The sequence below is a fragment of the Erithacus rubecula genome (assembly GCF_903797595.1).
Source record: "Erithacus rubecula genome assembly, chromosome: 4".
Lineage (NCBI taxonomy): Eukaryota > Metazoa > Chordata > Aves > Passeriformes > Muscicapidae > Erithacus > Erithacus rubecula.
The window spans coordinates 31674442-31695972 of NC_136686.1; the positions used below are offsets into that span (position 1 = coordinate 31674442).

At 42.8% G+C, this 21531-nt stretch overlaps 1 protein-coding gene across 2 annotated transcripts in view; it reads right to left on the reverse strand.

Moving 5' to 3' along the window:
- ACO2 (aconitase 2) overlaps positions 1 to 21531 on the reverse strand; it is a 27300-nt gene continuing 5769 nt past the window's right edge. For both annotated transcript variants that reach the window (XM_079304170.1, XM_079304169.1), the window contains exons 2-18: positions 16170 to 16312; positions 14856 to 15114; positions 12643 to 12735; positions 10626 to 10784; positions 10287 to 10437; positions 9005 to 9109; positions 8651 to 8742; positions 8263 to 8368; positions 7021 to 7178; positions 5880 to 5953; positions 5079 to 5190; positions 4796 to 4918; positions 4438 to 4593; positions 2295 to 2486; positions 1318 to 1450; positions 906 to 1027; positions 1 to 499 (exon numbers count right to left, since the gene is read on the reverse strand). In XM_079304170.1, coding sequence (XP_079160296.1) covers positions 356 to 499; positions 906 to 1027; positions 1318 to 1450; positions 2295 to 2486; positions 4438 to 4593; positions 4796 to 4918; positions 5079 to 5190; positions 5880 to 5953; positions 7021 to 7178; positions 8263 to 8368; positions 8651 to 8742; positions 9005 to 9109; positions 10287 to 10437; positions 10626 to 10784; positions 12643 to 12735; positions 14856 to 15114; positions 16170 to 16243 — 2253 coding nt within the window. In that variant the 5' untranslated portion in view covers positions 16244 to 16312 and the 3' untranslated portion in view covers positions 1 to 355. The remainder of the gene's footprint in view (positions 500 to 905; positions 1028 to 1317; positions 1451 to 2294; positions 2487 to 4437; positions 4594 to 4795; positions 4919 to 5078; positions 5191 to 5879; positions 5954 to 7020; positions 7179 to 8262; positions 8369 to 8650; positions 8743 to 9004; positions 9110 to 10286; positions 10438 to 10625; positions 10785 to 12642; positions 12736 to 14855; positions 15115 to 16169; positions 16313 to 21531) is intronic.

Consider the following 21531-nt stretch of genomic DNA (forward strand, 5'->3'; position numbering starts at 1 on the left):
GATGGTCACATTCTTTATTTTCATTTTAAGTCTTTAGCCATCAGTAAAGTGAATGGGCAGAAAACAATCAACTGAGCAGACGAACTCACCTTTGCTGGTTATTTCCAAATATAAATAACTGTGGGAAAACTGAAATTGAGCCAAAATAGAAAAAGGGAGCCGGGGAATTTAAAAGACAAAAGTAAGCCTAGCCGCACTCCCTTTTCATAGTGTCAGTGAACAGGAAGTACTGTAATAAAAAGGAAGCTATGGTTACATTTGATCAGACATTTATTCCAACAGTAGGCATGGAATTGCACTTTCATGAAAATGCCAAAGCTGAATCGAGTCCAGTGCACTGGGGCATTGTGCGCACTTAGCGTGATTTCTGCTGCAGCTCCTTCATTCTGTTCAGGGCACTGCCAGCCTGGAACCACTCGATCTGCGACTCATTGAAAGTGTGGTTCAGCATGATTGTTTCTTGGCTCCCATTGGGATGCTTGATGATGCATTTCAGGGGCTAAAGGAAAAAGACAGTTTTATTTTCCCTTCCCTTTCAAGGGAGAAGGTTATCTGAAGCTTCTCACAGGAAAATTTCTACGTGGTTTTAAAGGGATGCAAAGGGAAAATTGCAGCTCAGGGTGGATCTTAACATAAAAGTGGAGTTGCAGTTCCTTCTAGGGAACATGCATGCTTAAGTAAACAAGTCCAGGAATTCAGAGTATCGTACAAAGGTTTCTCTTTAGCGGTTCAGAACACCACTGATTCTGACCTGCCCTGTATCTCCTAGCCCACTGTCTCACCTGGTGGCAGGCTGCACTGTTCATCAGTGCCAGTGCTACCTCACAAGCACACAGCTCACCACTGATTCCCATCAGTGGCACATCCCTGCCCCCAAGTGCATGACAAGACACCCAGACAGTTACCTTTCCAGGTGCAAAGTCTTTCAATCCCACAATGCTCAGCTTATCCACAGGATGAATCTTGTTATAGTCTGCTGGATCAGCAAAAGTGAGAGGCAGTAGACCTTGCTTCTTCAGATTGGTTTCTGTGGAGAACAACCAACCAATCACACTTGTAACATCCCTGGGAAGCAGGATTACCTTCTGGCTATCCAGTACTTTCTCACAGTACTATTGTAGCAAAATCAGCATATCCGTTGTTTGCAGCATATCTAACCAGGTATGTAACAGGACTCCTGACAGGAGGGACCTTGCCATCTGTCAGGAGGGAGGGTTCATGCCTGTAGGTGTTGAGCCCTGGGCAAGGTATCTACATCACTTCCACTCAGACCAAACACATCCTGTTTACAAACACTATAGGGGAACCCTGACTCACCATGGATCCTGGCAAAGCTCTTGGTGATGATGACCCTTCCTCCCAAGTGACGTGGCTCCAATGCTGCGTGCTCCCGGCTTGATCCCTCACCATAGTTTTCATCCCCAATAACTGCCCATTTGACACCCATTTTCTGTGAGAAAAGACACACACTTACATTTGTGCAGCCACTCAAGTGAGGAATTAACAATAAATACCCACCCACGAATCTAATTTCAGCACTTCACTGACATTGCTATGCTATGACACCTTCTCCCAGAAGACTCCCTTGGGTTCTGAGAAAGGAGATAAATAAAGGAATTTAATGCTTCACAGAAGTTAGGCACTGCCATCTATGCTGACAAGGGCTGAGGAGGATTGCTCTTGGGATCCAGAGCAAATCTTTTCCTTCCTTTTCCTGCCACCTCTCCTTCCATCATGCTATGCTAAGACCAGTGTTTGCACAAGCCATGACCTCTACTTTGGAAAGGGATATGGAAAATTTTAACCTCTCTCTACTGAAAGAGCCAATCAGAAACAACTGCCAAGTTGTCCAGAGGGTAAAAGGACATTTCCTGAGATGTGAAGCCTAGTGTTAAGGAATAAAGGGGATAAGACCATAATTTCTTTAAACATTAAACTAGTCACAGGTGAAGCATTCCAGGAGGCAAAATTTAGTTAGTCTGATGACACCTAGTTAGTTAGTCTGATGCTTTCTAAGGTGTGCAGAGCCTGTAGGAGTCCTTCCTCTTTCATCTATGATTTCTTGTCCCCTCTGAGCCACGAGATCATCCTCCTTCCTTCCCCCTAGCAGGTAGGGACAGAATCTCCTACAGGAACTGCAATCATTAGAGAAAGTACCAAGAAAATACCTCAGTGCTGAATGAATTCGCAGCTGCTGTTATTTGAGAGCAGGAGGGTGAGCTCCTTATTTTTGGCACAGACTGCCCAAAGTGTAAACATCCTCTTAAAATAGATGTGTTAGGGGAATGTCTTACCTTGTAGTAACGGGCTGTGTCTGGAACTGGGCCAAACTCCTGGGTTAACGCATTCCGCACAGAGTTGGCTTTGCCGTTTTCGATGTTGATAGCACCAATGAGCAGGTTGTTGGAGATGTTGTCCAGATGGCCACGGAATTTAAGCCATGGTCCAGCTGCAGAAATATGATCAGTGGTGCACTTCCCTTTCACCTAAAGCATAGTAGAAGAGAAGAATATCTCAGTATGGACTAATGTACTTGACCCTTCTTCAAAACTTTTAACTGTGAAGCTCCACAGGGCTCTGCAGCCCTTCAGAAAGACCTCAACAGGTTAAAGAGGTAGGCAGAGAACTGTTTGAAGTTCAGCAAGGGAAGGTTCAGGATCCTGCACCTGGGAAAGAGTAACTCCATGCACCAGCACAGGTTGACCTCCTGGAAAGCAGCTCTGCAGAGAAAGACCTGGGGGTCCTGGTGGACAACAAGCTGTCCATGAGCCAGCAGTGTGCCCATGGGGCCAAGAAAGCCAATGGTATCCTGGGGTGCATTAGAAAGAGCACTGACAGCTGGTCGAGGGAGGTGATCCTGTCCCTTTGCTCAGCCCTAGTGAGGCCACCTCTGGAGTGCTGTGTCCAGTTCTGGGCTCCCCAGTGTAAGAGAGACATGGAGCTCCTAGAGCAGGTCCAGGGGAGGGTGACAAAGGTGATTATGGGACTGAAGCATCTCCTGTTCAGCCTCAAGAAGAGACAAATGAGAGGGGATGTCTCATTTACAATATCTGTAAGTATCTGAAGGGAGGGTCAAGAGTGTGGAGCCAGGCTCTGATAAGTGGTGCCAAGCAGCAGGACAAGAGGTAATGGGGCAGAAACTGAGGCACAGGAAGTTCCACCTGAATATGAGGAAGAACTTCTTTACTGTGCAGTACCACGCTGGAACAGATTGCCCAGAGAGGCAGTGGAGTCTCCCTCACTGGAGATATTCAAGAACCATCTGGACACAATCCTGTGCCATGTGCTCTGGGATGACCCTGCTTGAGCAGGGAGCTTGGACCAGATAACCCACTGTGGCCCCTTCCAACCTAATCCATTCTGTGATCATCATATCTCTTTTCAAAGGCATAATCCCCAGAAAAGCACATCAGTTACAGAATCAAGGCACTCTGAAGCAGAACACAGTGGTCATTTTGCATGCATTGGGTAAGAAGAGCATCCCTTTTCCAAAGGGTAAATTACAAAAATTAGCTTAGCCATGACATCTCCTGCTGTGTCCTCACTTCCCTCAGCAGCAGGTTGTTCAGGTACAAAAAACAATTAAGACTAAGCCCTTCCTGTTACAGCTCAGCCTCCCTGCTGAGGAACTTCAACAAGATGCCAGGTGTAACCCTCTAAGTTTCCAAACTGCACATAAGCCTTCTCAGCTTGTAAGAACAGAGTTCCCAACCAGAGATAATGGCCTTCCAACTGGTAAGTTCTAAAGTGCTTATAGCAGAATTGCTAGTGTAAAAAACTTGACCGGCAGTATGGCCCTTGGGAGTATCTCCAACTCTGTCACTGAGAATCAGGAATGTTCCCAAAGGTCAGTTCATAAAGGATTGCATTTCAGAACCCCTCACCATATCAACTGAAGTTTCCATCTGTTAACTCACCTCAGGCAGTGAGGAGAAACCCATGTCTCCATTGAAAGACCAAATTGCAATGTTTAACAAGTGTGAAGTAATTTCTCTTTCTATAAAGTGGGAAGAGAACATGCATACTGATGGATGAGAAGTTCCCAACGACCTCATTACAGACAAAATACATCTCAGAACAGTCAGTATTAGAGATGCTAATTAAAGAACCCATCCACCTTTCTATTGCAGGTTGTAACTGGGACAAATTATGCAGACTTCATGGTTTGGGCAGGATCATATTACATGCTGTAACAAGCTTGTTTTTGCATGGTACTAGCAAACCACTAGCCCAAAGGAGAAGAGTGTCTTAGTTATAACAGAAAGAAGGAAACACATGGAAGAAAGGAAGACCCATGCTTCCCTTTTTGTAACAATGTGGCTGTAGGGATGGGAATCAGGTATCTCAAAGGCACATCCAAAGCTTCTAGCAGTTGCTGTGCAAACCCCTGGTCAAGCAGATCTATCATAGCTGATGCTCCCCCACGTTGTTCCTGACCTTGATGAGGATCAGCATGTCTTCTAGATCCTTGCCATCCCACTTATCAAAGGGCTCAAGAAGCTGGAGACGCTGGCTGGTGGGGCTCACATCCACGCGCTGCCCACTGCCATCCTTGGGAGGGTACTGATAGGTGTCCTGGCCTGGGTCAAACTCCTTCCAAACAAGAAAGGAAAACCATCAGCCTCAGCCACCTCCAACAGCACGTGAAGAACATGCCAATATGGGCAACTGCACCCATTCTAGCTCTACCACCATGTGTCAAGAAAGAGGTCAGCGTGTGTATGTTTTCTCAGTGTAAATAAAACACCGCTAGTGTCAGGTCTTCCCTCCCTCTGCCCCCAGACAGAGCATTTACCAGCTTGGGCAGCTCATCTGCATCAGGAGCTTCTAGTTTAAACTTCTTCCCATCTGCTCCTGTCAAGTAATCTGTCTCAGGGTTAAACTTTAGAGTGCCAGCAATGGACAGGGCTGTGACAATCTGAAAGAAAAAAAATACAAATTTAAAGGCATATTCTACTTCCCATCACTTTATCTGAAAGTCCTACATGTAAGTCTCAAAGCCACCAGCCAGGCTACTAAACAAGGCACACTGGGGCACTCTGAACTATTCCACAGCCCCTCCTCTGGCTGTTTCTTACTTCTGGAGAAGTCACAAATGCGTGGGTCTCTGGATTGGCATCATTGCGGCCTGTGAAATTCCGGTTGTAGGACGTAACGATTGTATTTTTCTCTCCTTTCTTGATGTCCTTCCTGTGAAAGAAGCAAACATGCTCATCAGATCCAAATGTAATACTGCTTCTAGATGTTTCACTGCTAGATTCCCCCAGCTTGGTTTTGGCAGCATCACTATCTTAGAAACATGAGCTGGTGCCTGGAAATGCTTTCCTTCCATAAGCACAGACCCAAAATGAATGAATGCAAACCCAAGTCAAACACTGATTCTTGCAGTCATTTTCACAGCCCATATTGTTCACTGTTGAACTGTCTAAACAATAATCAACTAAGCACATTGCCTATGGATATCCTGTGGTCAGCTGTGATAAAGCAAGATAAGAATGTGCCTCCCCTCCCTTCTATTGGGAATTACTCTCCCTGCCACTCCAATGACTGAAGTTGGACCAATTCTTTTTTTCATATTTTAAAAGGATGATAAAAACTTCAGTCCATTCTCTCACAGACAACGAATCTTTCTCCCCATTCTTTGCCTTCTACAAAAAGCCTCTAGAATGTGTGTCCATTCTGCAGCTTTATTCACCTAAAGGATCAGTATAAATCTGTAGTCCTTTTTGCCTCCTCCAGTACGTATCAGACAGCTAGGGCCAGTTGGTTTTTAAACATTTAATTACCAGTGTATTGTATTTACAGTCAAATCAGGCTTCACAGAGCATTTTGGGAGCCAAGAGATACAAAGCTAGAGTGAGGTCCATGTTTCACTTTACCTGTCCCACTGGCCGATGCATGGTCCACATGCATTAGCAAGAACCAACCCTCCAACTTCTCGCAGGATTTTTGCCTGGGGGCAGAAAACAACTTTGTTACTGTAGAATGCCTGGAATGAGTTTCTGGGGTTGCTCTTTCAGGGGAAGAAGACACTAACAGGAAGCACCAAGCCTGAGAAAATTCCCCTCCTTGCTTCAATTCTGAGTTATTTTTATAAATACATGGGGTTTGACCCCAGTAAGACTATAAGCTAACACTGGGGCAGAGCACAGGATGACTTGCCATGATGTTCCCATTCTCTGCCTGCTTCAGCATGAGCAATCCAGCTGCTTATAGACATTTGACTGAAGGGCAATGTCTAGTCTGATTAATATTCTATAGATTTCATGTCCATGTAAGGAGAAAACTAGCAACAGTGCAGGCAAATATGTGTGCCTGCTCAGTCTACTCAGCAAACAACTCAATTAAGGGGGCAGCTGGTAAGGAAAGGTATGACTTGAAAGGTAGGACTTGGCTGGAAAAGCCATCAAGCATTGGCTGGACACATCCATATATAAAGATTTGGTCCTCACATTATGACAGCACCTAAATTTACTAAATAGTAGAGCTAATTAAAACAACATTTTCTGCACAGAAAAAAAGGAAGAAAGTAGGCAATGGTTCTTCAACAGAAGCATTCCTTTTAAAGCCAATAGGAGTTTTGCCAGAAGTTTGGTCTAAATTGGGAGCCACCTTCCAACAAAAGGGCGTGCTCTCTTTATATATTGGGATAAAAGTGGATTGCAGTCATTTGTCAGTCATGGCCATCTACAAAATCCCAGGAGCATGAGGCATCCCTTGCTATGCATACTGTTATGTCCTCAGGGCCCCAGATCCTGACAGCTACCTGAGCTTTGTTCAGTTTTAATCCTGTTGTTGCATGCCTAGATAGTAAAGGTATCAGGTCAAAACACTGTCAATATGATGGCAGGACCCACAGGCACAGTAGCACAAGACCATTTACTACATCAGGAATTGCACCGCCAGCAATAAGTGAAGACAAAGTTTAGGAGGTTTCCATTAGTTAATTCTGGCCCCCTGGGTACTGTCCTAAAGAACTGAACCCTTTCTGTTTGAAGTGCAAAGAGCAGCCATACTCACATAACCGTCTCTTTCAATGGTGGCACGGATCTGCTCTGACCCTGGTGTGATGGTGAACATGGATTTGCACTTCAATCCATGTGCCAGCGCCTGCTTTGCCACTGCTGCAGAGCGTCCCATGTCCTCATAGCTGGAGTTGGTGCAGCTGCCAATCAAGCCTGTGATGTTTGACAGAAACAGGGTGGTGGTTACTACAGCCCTGGTACTTGGAAGGTTCTCCCTGACCTGTCTCCCAGAAGAACAAACAAGGTACAACCACCTTTTCTGTTGATAAGGAATCTGAAAGGATTTCAAGAACTAACACGGCCAAGCCTCCCAGCAATATACTGTGTCCAGCTCTGGAGGTTGCACAGTCAGAACACACTACCCACTCACTAGTCTAATCTAACTAGGTTATTGTTTTACAAGACCTGAGTGTCACCTACTTGCACTTTGGTTAAGCAAATAACCAAAGAGAGGTATTGTTCCACAAAGACAGAAAAAACTTCAAATCAAAATGGCAAGAAATGGAAGAAATTATGAAAAGAAAACATCTTTGTTATAGTATGAAGACCACATCAGGACATACTTTACCATCCTGACAGCATTCTGGTGCTAAGCAGCAAAATAAAAATTCTCTTTCGGTTACAGCTGCTGTAACTGTATCCTATTTGTAACACTCTCATATAATACACTTCCCACCTGGGATATGGCTTTACAATGTATTTCCCTTCTTTTCATTCCTTCCTCCACTCCTTCAGCAACAGTTGAGAAGCTAGCCCCCAAGTTCCATCCCAAAAGAAAGTACATAAATTTCCAAGCCTGCTTTTTAGGATAGCAAGTACTAACTTTACTTCGTCCCAAGAGTTCAACAGCCAACTGCTGGGAGTACTGACAATCATGATCCTGACAACAGGCAAATCCATGCCACAGACTTTTAACAAAAGCCATCTTTAATGGATAACATTCCTGTCAATGCAAACATTCAAAAGTTTCAAAAATGGAAGAAAACCTGGTCTACCTCTTGAGATTAAAATCCCTCCTACTATCCTGGATCTCATCCTACACACTTGGCCCAATGTGGTCACTAAGTTTTCCAGAAAATCCTTACAGTCATGAAGAGATGACACTGCACCAAGGCCAAAGGACATAGAGCAGCAGTGAAAAAACTGGATCCCAAGCTATGTGACCAACAGCTTATCCCAACACAACAATGTTTATGCCACAAGTATGAAGGCAGAAGAAAGAGCAAATGCTACCCACCAACTCTGATATCAACAGGCCAGCCCTCCTTTTCTGCCACAGTACCAATATCTGACACAGGGTGCGCCAGGTCTGGTGTGAAAGGTCCATTGATATGTGGTTTCAGCTTTAAGAAACAGTGACAAAGTCAGCAATCACAGTAACAAAGAATAACCCCAAAACACAGCAGCAAATTAATTCCTTTCACAGCTCTATCTGGAAGTTGTTTAACTAGGATTCTCCTACACAAACACTGGAGCACAAGCTGTCAGTGAAGCAGACCTGAATGTATTTTAAATGTTCTAGCACAGCACCAGGGGTGTTGCATCAAACTACCAGCTTGGTCCTCATTCAACACAAAGCAGTCATGTCACAGCATTCAAGATGGCATGAAGAAAGGAAGCCTTACCTCACTGAGGTTGATTTCTATCACCTGGTCATACTGACAACCAGAATCTGGTACCAAGTGTTGCTTGAATTCATCTGCTAGTGCAGCTATATCTGGAATAAAAACATGGAAGATCTGAAAAGTGCAGCAAATATGAGGGAGGAAAAAAAGTCTAAAACAACTAAACATAGTGGGGTTCCACTAGGTAATTCCCCAGCCACTTCATCTACAGACTCCCTACTTGTAGCAGATGACCTACAGGACCACACAAGGTCAAAACTCACATCAGACAACACTGTAGGAAGATACTGCTCCCAGAATATATCTTCAGTTGAACCCAAACTTCTACCCACTTCAATCCCCAAATTCTCTTACCAGCTCGCCCCGTCTTGCCCAGGTATTTCTTCATGCGTTCATTGTAAGGGAAGATGGATGTGGTAGCTCCAATTTCAGCCCCCATGTTACAGATTGTTGCCATTCCTAGAGAAGTGGGAGAAGAGACCACGGGGTCAAATGAGAAAGTCCAAGGCCACCCCAACTCTCCAAAAGTCAGTACATGCAAAAGAGGGCAAAGCTAAGAGAGATCAGGCCACCAGCCACAGAAGCCTAAAGCCACAGCTGAGAGGACACTGACAACATAATGGCTGCATCAGCCCCTACATTTCTGATCAATACAGTGCCTGCAACCAGACTCTTGTGGAAGTACTGAGCCAGAAGTTACACCTGCAGACACTGCAGTGTCTCCTATCTGCACTGAGTGTCCTGTCCCTTCCTACTATCTCATTTATCCTTACTGGAGGAGCCAGACATTTGTGAGAAATTTAATGGACTGAATAAGATGCTTCCAGTGACAGAACACAAAAAAATCCCAAATATTTGCTCACAGCAGTGAGATCAACCATCCCTTTCAAGGACACAGCAATGAAGCTGTAGAAGTTCCTGTTTTACAAGCTAGAAACAGATATAAAATTCCTCTGATTTCACAGAAGAAAAATCCCAAATTGCTGTCAGTTTGTAAAACCAAGTATTCCAAGTTGCAGCCAAGCCATGCAAATTGAGAGAAATCCAGCTTGAAGGCTGTACTTCAAGCTAAAGGAAGACACATTTCTTCCAATTTGGTCCTAAGTAGAATATTACAGAGAATTGCAATTTTTGCTAATTCAAATTCAGCACCCAAGATCCAATATTAGCTAGTATAAACTGCATGTTACAAATTGCTTTCTGGTCTCAGAACCTCTGCTCTTTGTTTAGCAGCTGTCACACATATACTCCCATTAACCTGTTTCTTTATTCACAGTCTATTTCAGGCTGAAATGAAAATGTATTTCTTTATCGCTGATATCTCCACCCTCTAAGAATACACTGGAATACATCCCCCCTTATTCTTATCCTGACACACCATCTTACAGCATTCTTCACAATTAACCATTTCATTGTCTCAAAATCACAAGATTTAATGAAGAGAGGTCACTTTTTCACTGAGAGGGAGTGCTATCTCATTACACCACTCTTCCAGTTTGCAACATACAAACTGCTGGGCCAGGCTAAGGGAAGACATTTAGTAATTCTTGTTTGAGTCCCTTCCCAGCCTCCACAGATAGCTCAACACCCAGCTCCACCAACAACCCACTCAGATAAGAGATCTGTGTTGACTTACCTGTGCAGGAGATTGAATCCACACCCGGTCCATGGTATTCAATGATGGCGCCCGTTCCACCCTTGACAGTGAGGATGCCAGCTACTTTCAGGATCACATCTTTAGGAGAAGTCCAGCCTGAGAGCTTTCCAGTCAGTTTTACACCAATAACCTGAGCAACATCAATGAGGGAAAAAAAATAATGACATCACTTCCTGTCAGAAAGGTAACAGTATATAGTTCTCCTGTCACACTGCAATGGTATCTGGAGCCTTATACACATAGTGCTTAAATCAATGCTTCTTATGCATCATATATCTCACCCTTGGCACCAAAGCTTAGCATTCCTTTTGCTCCTACCTTTGGGCATTTGAGCTCCCATGGGATTCCTGCCATGACATCCACAGCATCAGCTCCACCCACACCAATGCAGATTCCTCCCAAGCCACCTCCGTTGGGGGTGTGTGAATCTGTGCCGATCAGCATAACCCCGGGGTAGGAGTAGTTCTCCAGAATGATCTGAAAATAAAAATTGATTGTTTGTTTGCCTGTTTTGTGGAAAAGGAGGGGAAAGACAGCAGAAAGAAAACAAGAACAGGAGTTTAGATCAGTTTGTATTTACAGATTTCAGTAGGAAGAAAACTGAATTTGGATTGGAAATTCTCTTTTGTTTCAAACTCATTGTGGAGGACATAATGTACTAAGTCTCAGCCCAGGATCCCTTCTCATCCCAGGACAATAAAAAAATTAGAAAACAATCTCTTCTTTTTCCTTCCAGTTTAGGCTTTTGCTAAGGTGCTACCTTTGCTAGGGCTCAAGAGTCTGTTCCATAATCTCTTGACTGAGCAAGTCACTTAACTTATCCAGTGCTAGTGAGACCTTCCTTTGTGCTCCTGTAGCAGTAGAATACCAACAGGCTCCTCCAACCTACTGCCAGCAAAAACTTATTTATGTAGAAGAATTCTCACCAAGACACCAAAAGGCTACCCTTCCCTTATTGCTGCTACCAGCTCCATGCAAGACATTTCAACTGTTAACAAAACTACAAGACCATTCTTCAATGAAAAAATGCGATTTCTGTGGTAGCAACACTGTAGAGAACTCAAGCTAATGAACTTCTCACCAACACTAGGACAGCCTTTATGGGAAGCACATGCATCACAGAACAGCTTGAACAGAACTAAGGCAGTCTTTTATCAAAAAAAACAAGGCTTTGAGAACTTTCAGCTTTATATTCTTGTAGCCACATTATCGTATTTCTGTGAGAAAGGTCACTTTCAAGGCCCCACTTTGGCAGAGTTGCACTCTGAAGCTATCCAACAGGACCAGTTTTCTCCAGCCAGAGAAAGTCAGCCACCAGAAGACTGTCACCACAGCACGGAGCTATGCTGCCACGTGACAGATGTTACAAGTGGTTTCAGGACACAAATGACCCGAGGTGTTCCCATAACCTTTTGAAGAGTTCAGTTCATCTGTTGCATCACATTAAGTTCAGGTAGCCTTAGTAACTCATTTTGTAGCTAAGAAAACATAGCAGAGAGCTCTTGACTGCACCTGGTCACAAGTTCCCTGCTGACAGGATGCTTACCAATCATCTATTCTCCACTCCTTTTGCTTCATGCTGCTCTTCAACTTATGCTGCCTGACATTCAGAGGAACTATGAAAAATGACTACTGGACCCTCAAAGCAAACCAACCAGAAGCAAGTTAGGGACATCCTGACAGAGGTGCTGGTTTAAAAAAAAAAAACCCAAAAAAGCCTCATTAAGTGGTAAATTTTCCTGGTACTGTCATATTCTTTTTTTAGATTCAAGTGTAATAAAAAGAGAATCTCAGACTTGGAAACTGTTTTGTGTTTTATTCAAATTCACCTAGCAACTCCTTATGTGTTGCCACTCTTGAGTACTTGAAGTATGCTGCTGTGTTGTGTCCTCATATACTCTTCTGGGTTTTACAGAACTAAATGCATACATAATAACCCTAAAAAAAGTATGTTCCCAAGCTGCTTTCCTTACCACCAAAAGCAATTCACATTAACCCTATGTAACCAGCTTCATGGCCTCACCTTACTATCTCAATTGTACAAAGAGGAGCCAGCCCATAAGCAGTTAAGGTATTTCAAGCTTCTATGATTCACATGACATGCTGTTGGCACCACCTAATGACACATCAGGTTACAGTTTGACCAAAATAACCTTTAAAAAAACCCCACTGTTGTCAAGATAATTGAGAGAGCTAAACCTTGCCTGTCTCAAGCAAAACAAGTGGTTTCCCTAAACTGGTGAAATGCTCTTAAGGGTTTGTACTTGAGCTCCCTCTCCACCCTAAGGTAAAAGACCCACTGCATTTTCAAACACTGCAAACACACACACTTTACCTGGTGAATGATTCCTGACCCAGGTTTCCAGAATCCCACTCCATACTTTGCACCAGCTGTTGACAGAAAGTTGTACACCTCCTGGTTTATGTCCTATTCACACAGAGAAGCACAGAGCATTAGTACCACATTTTGTTCTTCCATACATCAAAAGTTCATTCAGACACATTCCCTTCTCTCATATGCCTGCCTGTAGCTTGCTTCCAGTTTTGCAGCAGCTAGAGGGAGGTGCACATAATTTTTAAAACCAAAAGGTTAAGATTAAGACTATCTGACAGACAGTTGTAACAGGCCATTTAATTTCATCCCACCTGTAGCTCTACTAAAAGCATCATTTTTTAGTTTCTAATTCCAAACAGCTCAACTTAAGGAAAACCCTAACAATAAGGCATTTAAAAATTCTGTGCTTACTTTTCCTATTCTCAGGGGCTTTATTTAAGCCTGTTTCCTTCACTCATTCTAGCCCCTCCTTCCTTCTTTACCAGGTGTTCTTTTCCTGTACAGATGCTTTGGAGACATTTCAAATCCCTTAGATAAATATTATGGCTTTATTTTTACAGATTAAGAAATGGAACTGGAAGTTGTTCACTGCCAGGGGAGTTGGTGAGTGTCATTTGTCATTCTAGCAACTCCCCTCTTTGAGACTCACACAATGCTGCCTTTCTTGCTGCACTGTCACCATTGTTGGTGGAGGTCACACCGTGAAAATTGCTTGTGAGAAAAACCATAGTTGCCAAGGAAGTATGACACTATTATATCCTAACAGTTTTTGGCAGAAGAGTGCTGGAGTAGATAAGATAAGCACAAGAGGGAGAGAGAATTTCTTAAAGACTGTTCTCATGCAGCTAAGCTTCAGAATAAAGGGAAAGGGGAAATGAGATAATTGAAGAATTGTCTCAGCACACATTTGCTGAAGTTTCCCAAGAGGCAGCAGAGGCTCTTTAAGCCTCATTTTCCACTGGGAGTTGGATCACTCCACTCTGTTTGTGCATCCCTCCCCCAGTAAATCCAAACCACCCTCTGGCCCGCCAGCATTCACTGGGTGCCAACTGGCAGCAGCAGAAGCCAGTCAGAAGAAGGCAGGACCTTTACTTGCTCTGCTCAGAGTGGATGGCAAAGAAGGGACTCAGCTCAATTTAGGGCTGCAGCAAATATAATTGCACCATTGAGAATAAATGCAGGAATAGGGGAAAGGGGAAAATAGGAGGTGAATGGGAGAAAAGAAACTGTCTGATTTAGTTAAGTCTCAAACTGTTAATTGCACAACTTAGGACTGAGACAAGCAAAGCAAGAGCTTCCCAAATCCCTCCTGAGTGGTGCAAGTTGCTTTATTGTGGCCCACTGAAGAAAGCCAAAAGCAGATACATCAACACCACAAGTTTCTAAGAATAGATGTGGATTAAAATCTTAAAATGCAGCTGACCCCTGTTTACTGTTTGTAAATTCTGGTATCAACATTCAAGGTGCAATTCCACCTTGCTCTGACAGTGGACTGCACAGTGCTCTGACAGGCTAAGTCCACTCAGAGCAACAAGATTTCCTTGGCAGATGCATTGTGGTATGTTGGTCAAAGGTAAATGTGTCTATATACTACAGAAGCTCATTTGGGGAGGAATAAGCAGTAAAACAATTGAGTAGACAATTTTAAAATGGCAGTGAATCAGCAGCTGGACTTTGAAATTCCCAAATAAAGCCCAATATTCTCCATACTTTTACACACATTTATACTATACCCAATGAGCTGTGAAAACTGCACATGATTCATTTATTGCTCTTCAGATAATCACTAGCAAATGGTTTGGGAAAGTAACTACTTGCCTCCCCCTCACAGGATACACCAGTTCAATGCAGACATATGTCCATTAAGTTTTTCACACTGCCATACTGCAACATAGAGTAATCTGAATTCCTATTTTTCCGCTTTGAAATAATTTTTTAATCTCTTTTAGCTGAAATATCTTCTCTCTCCAGAACACACATGATCTGGGCTTCCATCACTAACAACTTAAGAGTAGCTTTTCCCACGTTCATGGTCCTTTAAACCATGTAATAGATGAATCTGAGCTTTTTAGTCTGTTTCTTCACTGCATCTGACCACCACAGGCAATCTGTAACCATATCTGACTGTCCTGGGAAAAAAATTAAAATAAGCTCTCCCCTCAATTGGAAGGACATTTTCAGACAGACAGAAGTTTAGTCTCTGCAATAGTGACCTTGGCTCTTTTAAGATCCTTTTCACCACCTGACTGGGCCTCGATGAGGTGGTCACAGTGGATGGTGGAAGGCACGGCCACTTTTGGCAGCCCGCTGCTGATGAACTGCAGCATTGCCATCTGAGCTGTGGCATCCTGCATGGCCACGCGGTCCGGCCGCAAGCGCAGATAGGTCTTGCCGCGCTCAATCTCCTGCTTTGCTGGGTCATCCAGGTGTCCATATACGATCTTCTCGGACAAGGTCAGAGGGCGGTCAAGCCTGGGGAGAGTAATTTTAGAATCTGCATCTTGTGTATTTCAACATTTGCCCTTTTAAGCAAGTAACAAAATGCTTCCCTATGTCGCTCAGATTGTTAAGACCTATTAGCACACAGAAATCTTCATGCTTTCTTACAGAAGTAAAATACCAACTTGCACATGGTTAAAATAAGAGTTCAGTTCATAAAGCTCAAAAACATATGAATTGATGCCATTTTATGCTTTCTTTTTTAATCTTCCTATACTGTAAAAAAAGCATTGACTGCCCACTTCTTGAGTCATACTTCAGGACAGCAAAGTAGAGGCAAGACAGAGGTCAGACTCAATTCACAAACACCAGATCCCACAGCAAATACAACTAAGTGGAATTTCATGACCTCAGACCTTTCATCCAGTAGCTGTATCAGCTGAGGAATCTATTTATGTATGTAGCAAGATCTTCTGAGAAGTAACTAAATCAACTCACCAAACTGAAATGAGAGCTACCACATTTAACAAGGGACACAAAGACTAAAGGACAAGTCATACAAACCACTGACACAGCAAGTGGAGCAGGAATGACAAATTACCAGGCACACAAGCTTCTATCAGCAGATTAAGGTCACTATGTTTACATATGCTATGAATTCCTAGCCCTTTGTTCCATGCCTAACACCCACAGCAGAACACCGAGCAAAGAAGCATTAGCCTATAACATCCATTGCCCACATGCTGCTGCCCCAGAAAGAAGCAAGGGCCAATGTCAAGATTCCTCAACCAGGGTATTAAACAAAGAGGATGAAGCCCTGTCTAGCACCTCCTCTGCAGTGGCCTGGTTCTCTGCATGTTGAAGTGCTTCATCATATCCTTCAACCTTTCCCACAGTGCACCACCACTATAAGGAGACATTACAACTCACGCTTCACTACATTTACAACTGCCTCTGTTCAGTGCTGCTTTCCCTGGTAAACACTCCATGTGCCAGAGCCCCATGACATTTTTTTCTTCCTCTCCTGCCATTGCAGAGAGCTCAGTTCTATACACTGACCCCTCCCTTCTTCCCTTCTCCGCTCTTACCTCTTACGGACAATGTTGATGTTCTTCTCCAGCTTTTCATAATTTATGTATTCATTAGGTTCAAAGTGGCTCATGGCCACCTTGGCCCGCTGGCACAGGACAGGAGCAACATGGTAGCGTCGTACCCCACTATTCAAGGCATGCTGAAAAAAGGAGAGTATTAGCACTGGAAGACTGCACAGTGAATTTCTGTAATATATCAATTGTTAAAGTATCAAAAATGTTTTTCAGTTTTTGTTACTGGTATTTTACAGACCAAGGAACAGAAAAATTGCAAAGGTTTTTAAAGGTACCCAAATACGTTTCACCATACAATACTGCATATTATCTTAAACAGTGAGACACTATGATACCCAGAATAGGGAGCATTTACTAAATTATTCCACATTTTTATTTGTTGCACCAGATGCCTTATGCTTTCAAATGAGAAATCTGCTTTCAGGCAATGCTGAGCCAGTTCTCAAGAAAGCACCAGTTTGCCATACTCCTGACATATCAGTCATGGTGGAGAAAAACCAATGCTGCTTCTAAAGCAAATTATCCCTAGGTTTGTATTCACTTGATGGCACTGAGTTGACATAGAGGGACTGGCGGGTGACAAGTATGAATCTGAGTGGACAGGCCTTTGTTCTACCATCACACACTAAGTGTCCTAGGCAGAGTCCCTCCATATTGCTACAAAATTTATTTAATTTCTGCAAGGAGACTTTGATGTAAAGGCCTGGTCTACAATGTAACACAGAGCAGGAGAAGCAAGATGTGGAAAAAACACACCAGTTACACTAGCCTGGCTGCACAGATCCAGGTGCTCTTTTCCTCACTGTAACAAAGGCACCCTGACCTTTCACATCAAAAAAAAAAAAAAAAAAAAAAAAAAAGCCTTGCACTCATTACAAGCGAGTTAACTGCATCACAAGTGAACTATACTGTGAGCTAAATGCATTAGCACAAAGTGCCAGGGGAAAAAAAAAGCCCAAATTTCACTTGGCAGCCTCCACAATGAGACAGTTTCCTGGAACACAGGAGAAGGGCAGGCTGTGGTGAGGCACCTTTACAGCACCTGACCTGAAAGAGACAGGTCAGTGCCCAGGGCTAAAAGCTCTCACGAAGCTTTGAAAACTGAGTCAGACAGCAGCCTCCAGAAAAACTTCCAAGGATTTGGCACATGCATTTCTTACATGCTTTCAAAGTCTCACTTACCAGCACTAGAAGTCTGGAAACAGACTTAATAAAAGAGTTCAGAGTTCTTTCTCCTCCAGTATTACACCTTAATCCTGCTTTTTTTATTCATCCGCTACTTCAGAATTACAAAGTTTTGATAAGTACAGGTTAATAAATATAGCAGTATTACATTAAGCACCCCTTTTGCATGTGGGATTGTAAATATTCCTCCTTCAGAACACAATCATTGTACCTACTACTGATTTTTTTCTTACCACTGTCAAAAAAACCCTAGCTAATTCTTTAAACCTGTTCAAGCATTTTGATGTTTCCCTGTGTACATTTTTTCCAGCTTTCTTGTTACCACCATTGAAAAGATTGCCTGAAATAATCATGATCAAAGAGACCACCAATTTTTAGTAAAATCTCTTGCTTTATTGTCCTTTTGATAACACTTGTTAGTATCTTTTGCAACAACATTTTGGGAAAGGTAGGCCAGATCCCACTACTCGGCACACTAGCAATAAGTGTGTAATTTGCATTTTTACCAAACTATCCTAAGCCATTATACAAAGAGCTTTTGGTAGAAGCAGCACTGACCTACAGCAGCTGCACACCACTGTCATGAAAGAATATCTGAGGAAAGTCAACCTGGTGGTACAAAGAGGGCACTGCTCCTCCATGAGTGCATGGGAAACCCAGTCATCAAATTTCACTGTGCTGCACTTTAACCTCAGAACTTCCAGAACTTAGCACAGGTGTCAGACTTAAGACCTTTCCTTCTTCCACCAACAAAAAAACCCTGAAAAAAAACCCCAGAACAACCACCCACACCAAATAAAACACCGCTCAGCTTCTCATTGTTTAATATACAAACTAGGCAAAGCTGCTCTTTACCTAGTAGCTGCATAACTTTTATGTTTGCTTTGTTCTGGCCTTTTTTTTTTAACCTCACAAGATATTAATGGTTTTGTGAAAGTCTCCAACTGCTGGAGTGGCTGGAAAAAAAACCCCACTGAGCTATTTAATCTGTTCATGGAAAAATAATCTCTTACCCAGGTCAGGAAATGTATTGTGGTTTAATGCAGTAATTTCTTCTTAATTCATCAGAGAGAACACATATGCAAATAAAAGTAACAGCAGAGGTTTCATAGTATCTTGCTTGGGACCAAAGCTGATTAAAATAGAAATCTGAAGCAGGGCACTCCAAAAAGAGGTAAAACAAAACTTTTCAGACAAAATTCAGGTAAAATCTTTTCAGTTTGAACATACAGGTCTATGTGTCTTTTCACTTCATGAAATAGCACAAGGAAATGTAGTATTTTTTCTAACACTATGTCAGTGTTCAGCTGGTAATCACTAAATCAGCAATACAAAGAAGTTGAATGCTGCTGACCACAGCTTCAGGCTACCAGAAGTGGGAAGAGCATGTTTAAGGTGAAGGATTCTGTCTAGACCTGGAGAAGTCTGTAAAACTCAAGGTCTGTTTCTTTAATGGCCAATATGACCCAGGGAAGGTAACTGCCTAGACCAATCAGCTTTAGTAGACTAGAGAATCATTCTTCTCTACATAAGAATTTTAAAAAGCACCTTTTAAAAAAGTGTCATCTTCATTTTACCAGGATATAAATCTAATCTTGCATTTCTGCTGGGAATTAACTTGATTCAATATGGCTGTTCTCATATTGGCACCCAGCAAGACTAAGGCTCCACCACCACCCACCACCAAGCATAAACTGCCTGGTTTGAAAGTCTGATCTCTCCTATCAAAGAATCTGAGTATATCACTCAGCACACCTGCCTGTTCTCTGTGCCTGTCCTTCTTCTATTGCAACCTCAGAAATGGGGTGGCAGAACTTCAAGATTAGGGAAAAGTCACAAGCCTGACAGTTCCCAGCTTCATTTCCTCTGAGAAGGAATGCACTAGTGCTTTGAGGGGGCTTCCATGGTGGTTTTCTTTCTAAGTAGTGAGAAGTGCCTTGAACCCAACAGCCAAAGGAAGTAGGCAGACGCCATTCTATAAATTTTCCCTTTTATCCAGGAACTGTTTATTTCCAGGCTGTCCAAACAGCTGCCAAGTGACCTCCTCTCACGTGGCACTGAATCCCTTATTCCAGCTGAGGTGTCCTTGTTCAAAGGAATGGCAGTAATTATTACAGGGCTCCTAAGCCTACTGGTATTTTACAAGGTCAAAAGCTTCCTTGAAAGACAGAAAAAAGTCTAATAAATGGGTCATTATTTCTGAAATCTCTGTAAGGAAGCTAACACTGCTCTTCACAGATTTTAAGGTAGCTATCTTCCATTTAGCTCACTACAGTGAAGCAAGGGGAGTCTGAATTCAGAAAATAATTTGCATTTTGGCAGCCAGTAAGGCAGAGAAGCCCAGTGAGCAAAAGCTCATGTTCAGAAGAGTAGCAACTGTGTTATGTGCACTCCTGTCTGGGAAATCTGTCCTAGAAATCCCAGCTGAAACCCAAAATACCACCTCTCCTCATCTTCCCTGATCTAAGAACACTGGCCAAGTTTTCAACATTCACCATGATTCAGCCTTAAAAAAAAAAAAGGCAGTATGGTATAATCAAATGGTAAATGCAGGCTCATTTTCTAGACCCAACTCAAAAGAAAAACCAAAATTATGCTTCTAAAGATCAGTTTAGCCCCAGCCAAGATTTCTGCCAGATACACAAAGCTGCCCATGTATAATTTCAGAACTTACCCACAATGCCTTCAATAAACCAAATATTTCAGGCAGTTTAGAGCTTTACAGTCCTCCCTTTCAGTCAATCATCAGCCAATGTGGCCCAAAAAATTGAATGCTACTAAAAGCATTATCTCAGGGAGGCAGAAAAGGCATCTTGACTCTCTGAGGCTATTAGAACTATACTTTAAATAGGACAGTCAGTCCAAATCAGGCTAATTCCAATTTATTTCCCTCAGAGGCAAGCTTTCTCTGCAGTTCCAGTTCCAAAGCAGTTCCAGGATGGGAGACAGAACCAATACTAGTAATGCCTGCCATGGTCAATACTGGCACTTACCAGAGTGATTGACAAGATGATGCTCACATTCATTAATCTCTAGGCTGCTACAGAGGGCAGCCTTGCCTCCTAAAGACATCCCCTAGAGGCATGTTTGATTACCATCACAGATTTAGTCCTTCACAGAGGGGGAAAGAAATATGCACCCTGAGCTTTATAACAGGCAACAACCTCCTGGAATACTAAATTCCCCATATTGACTGTGCCAGCATGGCCTTTGTTTTGCATCATACAATATTAATTTTATTGCTTGTTAATTAATTTTATTGCTTGTTCTCATGCAATGTCACACCATAAAAAAGAACCAATTCATTACCCTAATAAAAGATTTGCCTTCATTTTCTGAGCACTCATTTCTGTTCAAAGTACAAACTAAAAACTATTTAACAGCTAAGAACAAATACACCAACCTAATTGAAATGGTGCTATTCTGTAATTTAATTTTAAATTTAAAACCCCTATACTTTTCTAAAACATCTACCTCTAAAGTAAGACAGTGATAACAAAACTGGAATTAAGATTCACAAAAGACTTCTAGAATACTAAATGCCAACTAAATTCTTACTTCAGTTCCCTGAGAAAGGGGAACACATTGGCCAAGGTCACAAGTGGCAAACTGGGAAGTTACACTGCCTTCCTTTATCACAGGGGAGCAAAGGCTTCCTTATCCTTAGGAGCCCTAAACAGAAAACTGCACCTGGTATTGGCCTTACAGACTTTAAAAGATCATGAAAACTTTATTACTGAGTAGACACTAAACACGACAAAGTCTCAAGGAAGGCAATCTCTGTGGCAAGATCATGTTACTGGCAAAGGTGAGTTTTAGAGGTCATGACAGACAAGACTATACCAGCCACTATCACGGCCCGAGAAAAAAAGGCAATTTGTGTGCTTGACCCGCCTGCTTTTCCAGCCTTCCTAGCTCCCATTTACACAGAGATGCTGGCATCTTTGTCACCCGGGGACCTCTGTTTGTATTATAAGGAGGATTTTGGAAGCAAAGTAGCCAAAAGACAGCTCACTCACACAACAAGGAGTCACCTTGTGCTGCCGCACGCCCGTAAGTGGAAGCAATAAAAGACGAGGGAAAGAAAAATGCCTGCCCCGGGGAAAGACCTTTTATTTCAGGGCTCGGGCCCGCGCTCCCGGGCTCTCCGCCCCGCGGC